This window comes from Epargyreus clarus, unplaced genomic scaffold, assembly GCF_041222505.1.
Source record: "Epargyreus clarus isolate Ecla_fem2 unplaced genomic scaffold, WU_Ecla_fem_2.2 ptg000027l, whole genome shotgun sequence".
Classification (NCBI taxonomy): Eukaryota; Metazoa; Arthropoda; class Insecta; order Lepidoptera; family Hesperiidae; genus Epargyreus; species Epargyreus clarus.
The window spans coordinates 1239764-1254245 of record NW_027332234.1 but is presented as its reverse complement, the minus strand read 5'-3'; the positions used below and the strand labels follow the sequence as shown (position 1 = coordinate 1254245).

Here is a 14482-nt window from a genome sequence, read left to right as displayed (position 1 = left end):
GCCGGCCGCGGTCATCTCTCATTCACTCGCCGAACGGCCACAGTAGAAATATGGACCTGCATGGAAACTTCTACAAGCGTTCGAAACGGTACACTCACACAAACATGCGCCTGAAAACAACTGAGCTTGTTGAACGATGAAGGAAAATTGAATCGCCTTCACGGTTTCTTTCTGTAATAGGCATACCTACGTGATTAATATCGTGAATATTCTCGAAGTCTTGTATTTCATATTAATTATTGTAGATAATATTACCTACGCAGGTATCAATATTACATTGAGCAGCTAATAACAATCGGTTCACTAATATTAGACTAATACCCAGTAATAGGTATGGTATCATAATATACGATAGTTAATATATTCAATAATAGGATTACCTAAAAGTAACCCTAATATAACATCTCTAGGACTATACGTCATTGTCATGCTGTTTATGAAAATGAAAATTGCTTCGTTTAAAAAAAGCATGAACGTTGGATTTAAATAAAAGCAGAAAGTGCAAATCAAAGAGTATAGTAACCTATGTGCAAATCTACTGATTTTTGACACAGTAATATCCTGTAAATTCTTTGCGACAAATCTTTCATCACTAATAAGAACCGACAAATCCTGATTTCTATTCTGCTATGTCAAAACATTGTATAAATAAGCAAAGTATGACGTTATGTCTGTTACACAGATAATCCCAACCGACGTCGTTTTAATAGGTTCCAGAAAACAAAATTTTACATTAAAAAAATACTTTCTAAATTCATTATTTTTATTAAATTACCGAATGGAAATTTAGGACCTATTTTAAGTTAAAATTTATGTACGAATGATAGCATTGCAACAAATTTTGGTATATTGTCTATGGTGTATTTCAAAGTTTCGATGGATCAGCGCGTTTTTATAAAAGTGTTTATTTTGGATTTGATTTGACTAACTATAGTAACTATCGTATAAGAATGAAACATTGAACAAAGTCAATTTTCAGTTTTAATTAGGTTTGGATTCCTCATTTAAATTGTATCAATGCCGAGAGTGGTAATTTGTTTTATAGCTTTTGAAACCTAACATTTCTAAATATTTCACACTTTTCCGTCTTACGAATGTATAAATGAAAAATGAGGTAAGTTATAAACCAAACATTTATATCGTTGATATAAATTAGGTTGGGTTTACTATAACAAACAATATTTTTTGTTATTCGAAATGCATTTTGAATATATGGTAGTCATGTAATAGAATTACATGTAGGTTTTACTTACATTTGGGAGTTTATGCATTTACTACAAAATTGTCAATAGTTACAACTTGAAGTTTATAGTATTGAAACTTTAAAATTTATTTTATACTACTACAACTTACTATTTACTTCATAATAAAAATACACAATAAAAAAAAACAGATAAATTTGGTAGAAAATTTATTTTTAAGCAAATACAAACATAAGTACAACCATAACATTTTAACTAACTTACAAGTTACTGGTTAGCTTAAGTTGGGTTACAATATTAATTATTTGTCACACATTTTAGGGCTCCAAGGGTGAAGATAATTTTCAGGAATTCATGTAAATTGTGCAGAGCTAAGCAATGTTTTGTTAAACATTCTGTAATATATCCCCATATAACCAGGAGTATTACAAAATTACAGAAGTACATGAAGAACTTTATTATAGTTGAACAATACAAATGCATGCCGCTTTTAGGGGATGAGGAATATGTACCTAACTGGATTGTTCATATTGTGCACTATTCTGTTGTGTTTATGAATAACTAAGCATAACATTCAACAATGCCAAGACTGGTGTTTTTTAAATTTATATTTTTAGCAAGAATCAAATACAAGTAAATACTGCGGGGCCATATTTATAAAAGTATTAAATACACTATTCTAGATTGTAAGGGCAGCTCATTAGAATGTGATCAGTTTATTTTCAACAACTTTCTAAATATTAATTTTTATGGTTTAATTTAGTATTAAGCTTTCGACTACCTAGATATTTGTGGACTATTGATGTATGATGGATATTGCAATACCTTTTAGGAACCATTCAAATATTCGAGAATCTAGTTTTCTTTCAGTTATAAATTTTATAAAAAAAAATCCTTTTTTCCAAAGTTAGCAATTAAAATGCTTCCTCTTACAAATCCATCAAACACTGTAATAAGAGTTGTAGCTAAGGAACATGATGCCATAAGCAAGCTAAGTTTGTTCATTGGCAAATAATCCTACTGTTAATGTGATATATTATAGTTTTGTATTCAGTTACTTCTAAAATGTGTTTTTCTATTATTATGCTGATTTGCCATTAACAAATGAGGTTTCTTGTAACTGTTTCTCAACTATTATAATGTTGCAACTAATATTTAAAACGTTAAAGTGTGAATTTTTTTTGTTTAAACCTTTAGAGCCATTTTGAAATTCTCAGTTATTTACGTTAGAACAAAATCTCAATATATGTTGTTACATGCCATATTGAACTCAGGTGGTTGCAACTTAATGGTTGCGAAACAGTGCTTGAGGTCAGTTATTAATAATCAATCTATCCAATGTTTTGCTGCCAAGACTGATATTTGACAATATCTAGTTCCTACTAAACTAATTTCTTCCTAGAAATTATCACATTTTGATCTTAGTTATGCCAAACATTGGATAGACTCATTATTTATGATGGGCATTACTTCTTGCGCATTGCAGATAATTCAGGCTAATTTTTAAGTGTTTAATTTTTCATTGCTTTAATTTGTTATAAGTTGATAATTCCATGTTGACATTTTTCTGTATATTTTATATTTCATGTTACTATTACTATTTAGGCTAGATTATATATTTAAGTAAGGTGACAAACTAAGATTTAGTCTTAGTAATAGCAATAGCTATTATAATATTTTGTTGCAAAAAGCAATTAAAAGAAATATATATAAATTCTGTTCAATTTCATTTGATTACTCCTATATTTTATTGCTATTTTTATTAATTGCTTAATATTACACCCAGTCGTATGCCATACATAATTATATGTAATATAATACACCAGAGTAGCCTTACAATACATAAGCGAATTTAATGAAAATGTATAGATATGTCTACAAACATAAGTTTACACAAGCTTCTATCATATTATGTACATTGAGATTGGATGTATCATTCACACAGTAACACTTGGTTACATAAGTTATTTGTATTATTGAATAAATATAAATCTCAATTATTAAACACTATTATATTTGTAATTGACTCAGATCTAATAATAATACTACAAATAGATTACCAATATTTTACCCATTGAACACTAACATTAATTGAACAAAAAACCTGAAGATAAATGTAAACCATAACCACAGTTAACAAAAACATACAATTTTGCATAAGTACAATAAGAAAAGTTAATTTTAAATATGTGCAATATACATGTTTACACGCAGCGAGTTGAAAGAACTAGCGAGACACTCAACACTTCAAATATCCAACGAAAATTCCCTAGCTTAGTTAAAAAAGGCACTTCAGTAGATAACTTTCAACTCAAAGTAGGGGTTTTATATAATATTTGTATGATGATTATTCGAGGGCGAACCAATGTGTTCAGTAAAATAATAATGTTATATTTATCTTTATGTTTTTATCGTACTTAAAATATTTCACATATTATAGTTATTTTTGTACAAAATAAATGTATTCATTCAAAAAATTAGTGTAATGATTGATAGTCATATTATGATAAGTAGTAGATATTATGACGACTTCCCGCATTCCTAAAATGATCATGATAACGCAGATATACTAGGAATATGAATTGTTTCCTAAATAAGAGTAGGCACACCAGACATAAATACAGGTAATATTCGATAACATATCATAGTCAATACTTAGGTACACATGTCAACAAATTAGCCATTAGCCACCTATTTCATTCCCAGCTATTGAGCAATTATATAATATGCTTTATAGTGACTATTTTGTCCTACATCTTTATTATGCATGTCTTAAAAGTATCATGTATACAATATACATAATTATTTAGGTAATATTATTATCATTCAATAATTTTGTTGTACCTACTAAAGTAGGGTGCGACTATCAAACCGCATTAATAAAATACAACTCAATACATAAAAGACAATATTATTTAACATATTGAGCAAACTCACTCACTCAACAGCAAAAGGAGACATCAATGTATGATATTTATTTCTAGTGCTATCTAGCTATTTCTAAAATTAATAGAAATTATATTGCAGACTCGTATTGTAGTATTATTTACAAAATTTAATGTATCATTCGTTGTTATGGTACTGGAAGGAAAATATGTATATAATACTGAAATCTTGCTTAACGTCATTTTTGTTCGTTACCAGTGCGGTGCTTCGGTGTAACTAAGTATTTATGGAAGAGGGGAGTTAGCTTTATACATACACAAACAAACTATACAAATGTATGGGTCGAGCATAACGAGGCTAAAGCCTTGCTTATCCAATACCTGCCGGCTGCCCATATAAATTACATTTTGATTAAGTCCCATAGCACTGATACATTCCAATTAGTAATTGTTGTGTTAAAAGATATTATTATTCGATTAGTGTAATTTTAAGATATGTTTTGCTAGAAAGTTAAATAATCCTAGCTAACTACTGAATTAACAGTCCTTAAAGTCACTCGCACCACTGACAGTGCACCCTGAATGTTGGATGATGTGAGTGGCTGCGTAGATACCGCACTTCACAGCCGTTTCGTAAGAGTTACCGAGGACCATTTGACTGAGGAATCCTCCCGCGAAGGCGTCACCAGCACCATTGGTATCCACGATTTGTTCTCTTGATAACGCCGTAACTGGTATTAAAGTGACCTTGTCCCCCTGTACGAGAATAACTGGGTCCTTACCCTGAGTGATGACGACCACTCTTTTCCTTGAAGAGTTCATTTTCGGAAGTGCGGCTATTTTCAACGCGATTTCTTCTAAGTTTGTTTCGGTGATGTTGAATGCTTTCGCAAAAGCATCCGCTTCCTGAAAAGATTTTTTTTTCATTTTTTAAATGAAATTAAAGTAACATACGACCTTAGAGTCCACCTGATGGCAGTCTTGTCCATAAACAAGTATTACCAACCCCTAAAATTTTGGCTTTCTACCTAAGCTTGATCAACTCATTTACGCGTTGGGAACTTGGTACCCTTGTGAAGTAACTTAGGCGGCGTTAAAACGTTACGATGCATTACAGAGGCGGGAGGGGGTCTTACTTAATACACGTTACGTAACATTTTTTAAATAAAAAAATAGGGAATTAAGACTCCTAAATTGGCAACCCTTTTCATTTACGTTTTACGGGGAATCCCTTGAATGAGCGGGTTCAGCCGAACTAAGTCCTGAGTATTCTCATTGTATAGTCTGGTTGTCATTTTTAATTCGTTCCCGCGAGTTGGCAAACCTTTTCGTTCATATTTCACGGGGAATTCCTAGATTGTATTGTACGTCATTTAATGTTGTTTTCGTTGTCAGTATTCGTTAGTGTTTATGCACAAGTAGAGATGAGTTGTACTAGGGAAATTTGGGACTATTTAAAAATACGTGATCCAGAAACCTGTTCCACCTAGTCCCATAAAGTCTCATTAGTTAGTACTATTCGGTGATGACTAGGTACTTATTCTTGGACTAGGAAGCTAGTTCGTTCATGCCTTGCATCAATACGTAAGGGCGGTAGGGTTGCATGCATTTCCTTCATACTTTATACAGGCTTAGGACTGTCAACGTTAGATTCAACGAAATAGTAGTTTGATTTATCATTAAACGTTTCGTGAGCCGGCGCGGCGTCCACCTAAATGACATTCGTATAGATTCGGAATAGATACACGACTGAACAATTCCGAATTTTCACACATTTGACATTTCATACTTAATTCGCATCGAGTATCTGTTGGATCCGACAGCGACTAGGTGTAGTTAGTTAAAAAGGACAAGTATATTTTTGCATGCCCATGAGTTGATGTTTTATTAGTTTTCACTCTTATTCGCATTAAAAATCTCGTTTTATTTCTTAGTATTATAAAGTAAATATATAAGCAAAAGTATCCCAAGGATAAAAACTATAACATAACTTTTTTGCGAGTTTAGGGTAAAAATTGACACTTGAGTGTTACGTAACCTTTAGAGAGGTTTTAGAAAACGTTACGGTGCGTTACAAGGAGGGGAGGGGGGGGGGGGGGGTCAAAAATCTTCAAAAATTGCGTTACGTAATACTTGAACGGTCCCTTAGTAGGTGAGTAGCAGCAATGATTAACACTAGTGTGATATAGTAGAAAATAAAAATACATATAGCGCTGGTGTCTTCACAGTAAAATCATGAACATATTATCTTAAAGTAAGACGCTTAATGACAACTCACCGACTCATTGCCAAACAGTACGTCGACGTAAGGCAGCATCTTTTCTAGCGGTTCCTTGAAGAACTGCGACACGAACGGTGCGCTCAAATTCATTATGAAAATGTGTCCATTATCATGCGCGTGTTTCGCCAGCTGCATTATCGACTCGGGCGATACCGCTACAAAGAAACCCTGGAAATAACAATGTTTTATAGCAACTCTCCGCCTACGTGTCTGCAGAAAAAGTAACATTTTTCAGCCTGATACGAACTATGCTGTGGCGCAATAAGAATACACGTGTCTCCTGATTCAAAATATGAAGTATGACATTTGGCCATTAGGCATCAGCTACCCAATTTCCGACAGAGCCTAAAATTGCAATCTATCTTCCGATTCTTCAGATCAAGAATATACACTTGATTACCATTTTGTTCGATTAATGGCCGGGGAATAAACCACACGTGCCATGAGGTCGCTATTTGTCTACTTAGAAGAATATTATCCCCTTTTCCATCCAAGAAACTTTTAACAAAACTTACCGATGCATAAAAGAAGCGAGCACCCTCAATGCTCTTCTTGCACTCTTCCTTCGCCAAGTGGTCCGGCGTGAACTTCTGGGCAGCGGCCAGGTTGGCGCACAACGACCTGTGCGTGCCTGTGACCAAAACTGCGCAGGTTCCCGTTGGAGCCTCGTCGGTAACTTGGTAGTGGACCGTCACGCCTTCCGCGCTGTGGATTACCAACCGGAATATATTTAACTAGTTTTTGCCCGCGGCTTCGCCCGCGTTTAAAAGAAAATAATACTGTACCGAAATAATACGTACTAACATACGTCGAACTGAAAATTCGTACCTTCATTGGAATTACAGTGGCGCCACCTGGCGAAAATTGGTCGGACCAACTCTGAAACCCTCGTGGACTCATGGACAACAACTTTGCTAAAGATCATCACTTGATCAGATGCATGGTTTACGATTCAATCCTTACTAATATCGATTAAAATAATAGATTTTTTTGGTCCAAAAGATCGATTCTCCGATGAATGTATCTTAGATCGCCATGCCCTAGTTCCCGTGGGATTTCCGGGATAAAAACTATCCTATGTTCTTTCTCAGGTCTCAAGACTATCTTTGTACAAAATTTCATTAAAATTAGTTCAGTGGTTTAGGCGTGAAAAAGAGACAAACAGACAGACAGACATAGTTACTTTCGGATTTATAATATTAGTAAGGATTGGACCGATTCAACGAAATTATCGAATTTGTGTTGCTTTCCAGATCTACTTATCTGACTAAGCCAACAGACATTACAAGTATATTCTATGAAATACAAAACGATTTAGCGTTTGTGTAAAATATTACACAAATTCGATTTTATAAGAATTTTATAGAAATTTTCCAGATATAATTACTTGATTGATTATACACGTAATCTGGCGAAAAAATTATGTGAGTGATCAAAAAATTTCAAATATTGTCTAATTAGGTAATATTATCTTATCATAAGTTTCAAATTATACATTTCAAATGAACATCGTGACAAAGTCATATCTATTTTTAAGTAATAGAAATGAATGTACCAAAGTAGTATGAAACTAAAATTAATTAAGTTTTCTAACAGTAATTATGAATAAGGAAAAGTCGAGCAATTGCTATATAGAAGGGTATGCTATATAGAAAGACTAGTTGTTGCCCGCGGCTTCGCCCGCGTTTAAAAGAAAATAATATAACATACATAAAACTGTAAATTCGTACCTTCAATTTTGCTAAAGATCATCACTTGATCAAATGCATAGTTTACGATTCAGTCCTTACTAATATCGATTAAAATAATCGATGTTTTGGGTCCAAAATATTGATTTTCCGATTAATCGATCTTAGATCTCCATCCTAGTTCCCGTGGGATTTCCGGGATAAAAACTATACTATATCCTTTCTCGGGTCTCAGACTATCTTTGTACAAAATTTCATTAAAATCGGTTCAGTGGTTTAGACGTGAAGAAGAGACAACCAGACAGACAGACAGAGTTACTTTCGGATTTATAATATTAGTAAGGATGATGTATGATGATGATAAAGGAAAGTACCTCATAAATTAGATGTCTAGGTTTTAATCTCATTAAGTACCTATATCTATTTTGGCAATCTAATCGGCAGAGATCCGTGGTTCCGATGTAAATATCATACCGTGTATTTCTTTGATAGTGTTTAGGCCTGCAGTATCTTCGCGAAAAGAAGCATACCTAATATTATAACTACAACTTATGATCTACACATGCTTTTGCATTATTTTTATAGTTATCATAAATACGTAACATTTTTATTGTATACCTACCGTAACTGGAACTTATGAACTTAAAACTAAATAGGAGTCAGTATAATTCTATTTTCAAACCGTCAAAGATATCAATCAAAGAGCTACTGAGGAATAAATTCGCGTAGAGAATTATTTAACATAAGTAATGTTAATATCAGATGTATATAGTTATGTGTACTTAGTGGCATATACGCACTCCGTTTACTAAATAAATAAACGAACAGCAGTTTGACGTCAACACTCATTACAGTCAATAAACGCGGTACTACACAAGGCATTAATTGCACGAAACAGCTCGATTCAGCCTTGGCATCTAGTTAAAAGTTTGGTTGGGCTATTGCCTGATGGAGTAATAAACGAATATGCTCGGAATATTAAATAATTTTGAGTGTCCGTAAAAGAAAATCAATAATGAAGCAAGCATAATGAACAAGTACCTACATAGTAGTATAATAAAGTGGATGAAAAAAATGCAATTTACGATTTATTAATTTTTAACTTAAAAAAAAGCATACTAATCTATGAAAAATATTTATATATTACAAAAAAACGTAATAGGGATTTTTTCTAAGATGATGGCGTAGCCTATTAAATTTAATAGCAACAATTAATTTTAAAATGATAACCTATTATTGAAAGTTAGGCTTTAATTATTTGGTAATATTTTACTCTAGATGTATTTTACATGAGAAGTATACATTTCGCAGTACTTAATACGTTTGCAGATGGCCATTGATAACACGAGCAAATGTTATCAGGCGGCGCGGGATCACTGTACACACAGCGAACGCTAACAAAATATCTGTTATCTGCTGTTACATCACCCGGCATTCGAACCGTTGACTTTTCAACACAAAAGCTTATTATTGAATTGATAGCATCAAACTACATTAACGGGCATTTGAATTTTTTGAATGAAGAAAATATTTCGACGAATTACTACCTACAAATGTTTGTAGTCTGTTTATATCAAGAACTTTGGTATATGCTACAGTTTTGAATTTCAATCTATATTTGTTCAATTAACAGAATCTTGATATAGTTGATATTTTATGTAGGTATAGTCCGCGTAAAACTGCTAGTCCGCTCGGAATATAGAAATGAATCGTATTGCCATAACAAATTGTATGACTACACCTGCTTGCAACAACTTCATACCGGACTAGCAGTTTGGCGCGGACTATATTTAGGTCACACGCGTCCTTTTTCTACACGTACATACATACACCCAAAATTGAGTACGAGTCATAAGATTTCTGATTATCAAATAAATAAACAGAAAATATGAGATTTGAGAAAAACTTTAAATTTTCATTAAACATTAAGCAACGCTGTGGTATAATAATACTATCGTGAGATATCAGGAAACGTGACATACTGAAATGACATTATCATGTATTACTACGCGATAAGAATTTATCGGAATCGTAAGATCCCTCCTACATGGATTTTTATGATAGGCCGCTGTCTATCTTATTGTCATTTTTATCTAGACAGAAATCCCCGAATCGGATGATCTCGATAAAAATAAAAAGTACTTTCTCAAAGAGATAATGGAATGAAGAATGTTAAAATGATTGATAATGTAATAAATTAAAGTAATTCGTCATCGTCATCATCATATACCCATTACTGTCTTACTCCACTCGAGGGTGTGTGTGGGCTGTGGAGTACAATATGACTTTTATCATGACTGAACGTCGTATAATGAAGTTGTCGTTTCGCTCAGGAAAGTAGCGACATAATTATGTATATGTTCCAACCACCGATTTTGAAATCAAACAGACCGTTTTTTATGAGCACCGTATTATGCCGTTCTGGGAACCTCTATAGAAAATTTGCTGAAACTGCGGAGAGGATTTTACCCAGAAGTATTGTATCCAGTCTTGCAGATTTTTTCATCTTAAATAATTGCTTGTTCATCGAGCCGATCGAAAATGATATACTTACACAGCTCGCTCCTTTAGAATCTTAGCATAATCGTCATTGCCCACGCAGCCGAAGTACACGCTCATGTTGGGCTTCTTCAGGATCCACTGGGCCACCCTCAGCGAGTTCTGGACACTGCCTCCCGCTATGAACTCTGTCTTGTACCTGAAGTACGTTAAGTTACATTTCAGCCAAGAGTAAATACTTTAGATAATATATTACCTAATACTTTCAGTTTCTTTTTTTTATTAATTGTGGTGGGACCTCAATGCCAAGTTAAAGAAATGTACAGGTAGTGCTATGGCACTTTTTACCCGGTAAATTAATTATGGGTTCACACACATAGGGTCCACGTAAACTACGTTTGGATCTTTGTCATTTGTAATCAAATATAATGTAATTACAAATCATGAAATTTAATATAAAAGTTTATTTTATTAGACTATTGAGTAAGTATTGAGCAATTTTTGCTCCTCTTCATTTTCGCCATATCGGTATAGCGAACAGGCATGCACCTGATGGAAAGTAACTAGTGCAGTCTGTACACATCGGTAATCCACCTCAAATAGGATTCGAGTCTAAGCCAGTCACCAAAAATGCGTTACTAAACGTTACCATATTCTTCAAGCACAATATAGAGACCTTCAATATTTTTATAACATTGCGATATGTGCCACCGTAGTCTCCGTTTTTTTCTCGGTAAATATATCTGTTATCTTAATCATAAGTTAATATTTCTTAATAAGTAGCTGAAGGCTATGGTTAACCGCGATGTAATTAATTCTCATTATAAGAAATACTAAAATAAATCAGGCTCATATGTGGTTTACGATGTAGCTCGCTCGAGTACAAGACGCATTTATATTACTTATAGTATTTTCTGAAAACAGAGTGAAATAACAATACTGGTCAAGCTAATATAAGCGTGGTAAAAATATGTAACAGATTTCCACTTTTAGAAGAAACATTATATTATGAAAAGTCCGTGGGTGTAGTTATGTGTATACTATGGATGCTGACCGGAGCGCAAGTTGGATTAGCTGAAACGAATAGATCGGCCAAAAAAGATAGTCAAGAATTCATATTATATATAAAATTCTCGTGTCACAATGTTAGTTACCGTACTCCTCCGAAACGGCTTTACCGATTTTCACCAAATTTGAGTCTGAGAATCGGCTACTATCTATTTTTCTTAAACCTATGTTATAAGGGTTGTTCACCCTTAACATTTTTTATTTATATGGCAACACGACGTTTTCCGGATCAGCTAGTAGTCTATAAAATTTGTTGGCAAAAAAAAATCTTCCATTTTTTCTCTCGCCTAAAATTCCTTATGGGAAAGTACTCTCACTGTGGGGTCGGCCTATGGATATGTCGTTAGACTTATGTAAATGACAACATTATCATACAGTATATAATATGGAAGAGATTATTGCTAGATACAACTACAAATTATTATTTTTTAGAATTCCAAGCTGAGTATCATTTTTTTATTCGTTTTCACAATCCAACTACATAAAGTACCCATATGCCTTGTTTTACCTTATCATTACATTAAATAGTAATTAGTTCCGAAAATTAAATACAATGGTATTAACTTTATCTAGCAAGGGAACAATGGAGGAAAGTGTAATACACCTACTGTAGTAAATTAGCCTCACATTATGAACGCAATAAAATTATGATTGTATTTACACTGTGACAGTAGAATTAAAACTTGATGCTTATATAACATGTAGATTAAAATATATAGAACAGTGAAAAAAACCTAAAAAGAATAATAAGCATTAAATGATCAATTTTTATAATTACAAGTTCTTATCTAATTTTCTTTTTGTATGCATGTGAGGGATAGCTTGCAAATTAATTACTACACACCTTCATGGTAGGATATTATATAAGTATCCGTTATTTCCTAAAATAAGACAAGACACATAGTTGAGAAATATATAAGGCATAAATAGAAACAATCTCTGGGGTTGAGCTAGTGGGTGGTTATGTAGGTAGGACATTAAAATACTTTTCATGGCATAAAAATCCAAAAAACCAACATACTTATCCATAAGTTCTCTATACAGTGGCATGTGCTTAGGCTCAGCCATGATAGCGTCATCTGGGTGCATATCATATTTCTTCAGAAGATCCTCATCCACCACTGCCGAAATGTCCAGCAGTGGGTTCCCAATGCCCACAAGAAGACCTTCTTTGTCACATAAGCACCTGTAAATTATAGTATTAAATATGATAGAAAGTATTAAAGGTGCTCTATCTCGCAGAATATTACAAATAATTAAAAGTTCTGGGAGTCAAAAAAATACCACCCACATTTATAATAGAATAACACATTATATTGGAATAAATCAAAATATGAATATTGTGTTGTGGTATTCTATGATAACCAGTTTTGAACCACCAATATTTCCTGTCTGTATGTGACAATCTTTTCAATTTCAGAATTGATTTTAATAGCATTAGTTAATAACTTTTGGTCCTTTAAACCCTTTTATGTCCCACAGCTAGCTTCCCTACATCTGGGGAAGGCTCAAGCATACATGACCACATTACTTCAAATTGTTACTGTTGATACAAAGTTTATTAGGCATCTGAAAAGATTTAACAACCTTCCAGTAACAACCATGGCAAGCAGGTTAACATGAGCTCCAGAAGATGGACAAATAGCCACTAATGGATACCCATTCAACTCGTTGTGAAGTTTACCTTTGAGTTTGGTTACTTAAACATGCTGCAAAACTAGTTCATAATGTAACTAGTTCATTTTCTTCCTTGAAGTTTCTTAAAATACAATGTAATCCCAAATACTTAGTGTTAGTTAACAATATTTTTGTTGGCAACTCAGACTACAAATATTAAAAGATATTTGAAATTTGTTGGCGTATATCACATGCCAAAAAAGTATGTAAACTGTATATACTCAGTTTCTCATTGTTAAATTGTTATAAATAAATACAGAATGTTTACTTCCTATTAGTAACAGTAAAATGAAAGAGATCCGAATATTTGAAACCAGTATACCCAATACATTAAAATATAGTTAATAATTTGAAGATAATGTAAACTGTGGCGGTGTGTTTAACCTATAGAACAATCAAATTTGAATAAATTAAAACGGTATAATAAACCTAAACGTTTCAAGAGATTCAATAAATAATAGAATGGTTGTTCTCTGATTTACATATTATGTGAAGCTTAAACAAACTTAATGCGATGACCCGGTCATGCAAATTAAAATAATGTCTCACAAAAAGGATGCTATAATAAGCAAAAAATTACTTACGCTGGAATATTCATTATGTAATAATTATGTCCTACAGTTAAATTTTTATTATAACAGCGTGCCGCTCACTATCAGCAACTATGTTTAAATAAAGAATTTAATTAACACGTTCGATTATAATATTATCACCGCTTGTTTTCTCCCCAGAAAAACGTGCTCACGCTTTGCTACCTGAGCGAAGAATAGATATTTTTTTTGCATGGAATTGTCAACAATGTCACCTTTATCTCGGCATGTTTCTGTCACTGTCAATTTATTACTTATTTCTAATACCTCACAGGCTTAGATTATTTTCATTCACCCAATGTAATTTGAAACTATGTTGCCTTTGATAATCTGTCATAATCTAGGCAAAATAATACGATTTTTACTGAGATTAAGATGTGAGGATCGCGGCCAGTGTATCTTAATATTTCTAACATTAATTATTAGAAATATTTCGATACACTGGCCGCGATCCTTTTGCATCTATAACCATAAAAATGAAAAAATCTTATCCTATTGGTAGATTTGATACCCATCGCATCCATAAGCTTAGCTACCTCACTGATTTCTGGTATAAGGTATCCTTAACAATTTTGGAATTTGTATTCATTAA

At 33.0% G+C, this 14482-nt stretch overlaps 1 protein-coding gene across 1 annotated transcript; it reads right to left on the bottom strand.

The window, feature by feature from the left end:
- Positions 1 to 1394: 1394 nt before the first annotated feature.
- On the bottom strand, positions 1395 to 14107 carry Adk2 (Adenosine kinase 2). The gene is made up of 6 exons (XM_073088548.1): positions 13885 to 14107; positions 12645 to 12809; positions 10611 to 10754; positions 6884 to 7073; positions 6366 to 6536; positions 1395 to 4993 (listed from the first exon to the last, which is right to left on the bottom strand). The coding sequence occupies exons 1-6, from the start codon at positions 13896 to 13898 to the stop codon at positions 4625 to 4627; spliced, it is 1053 nt and encodes a 350-aa protein (XP_072944649.1). The 5' UTR covers positions 13899 to 14107; the 3' UTR covers positions 1395 to 4624.
- Positions 14108 to 14482: the final 375 nt, after the last annotated feature.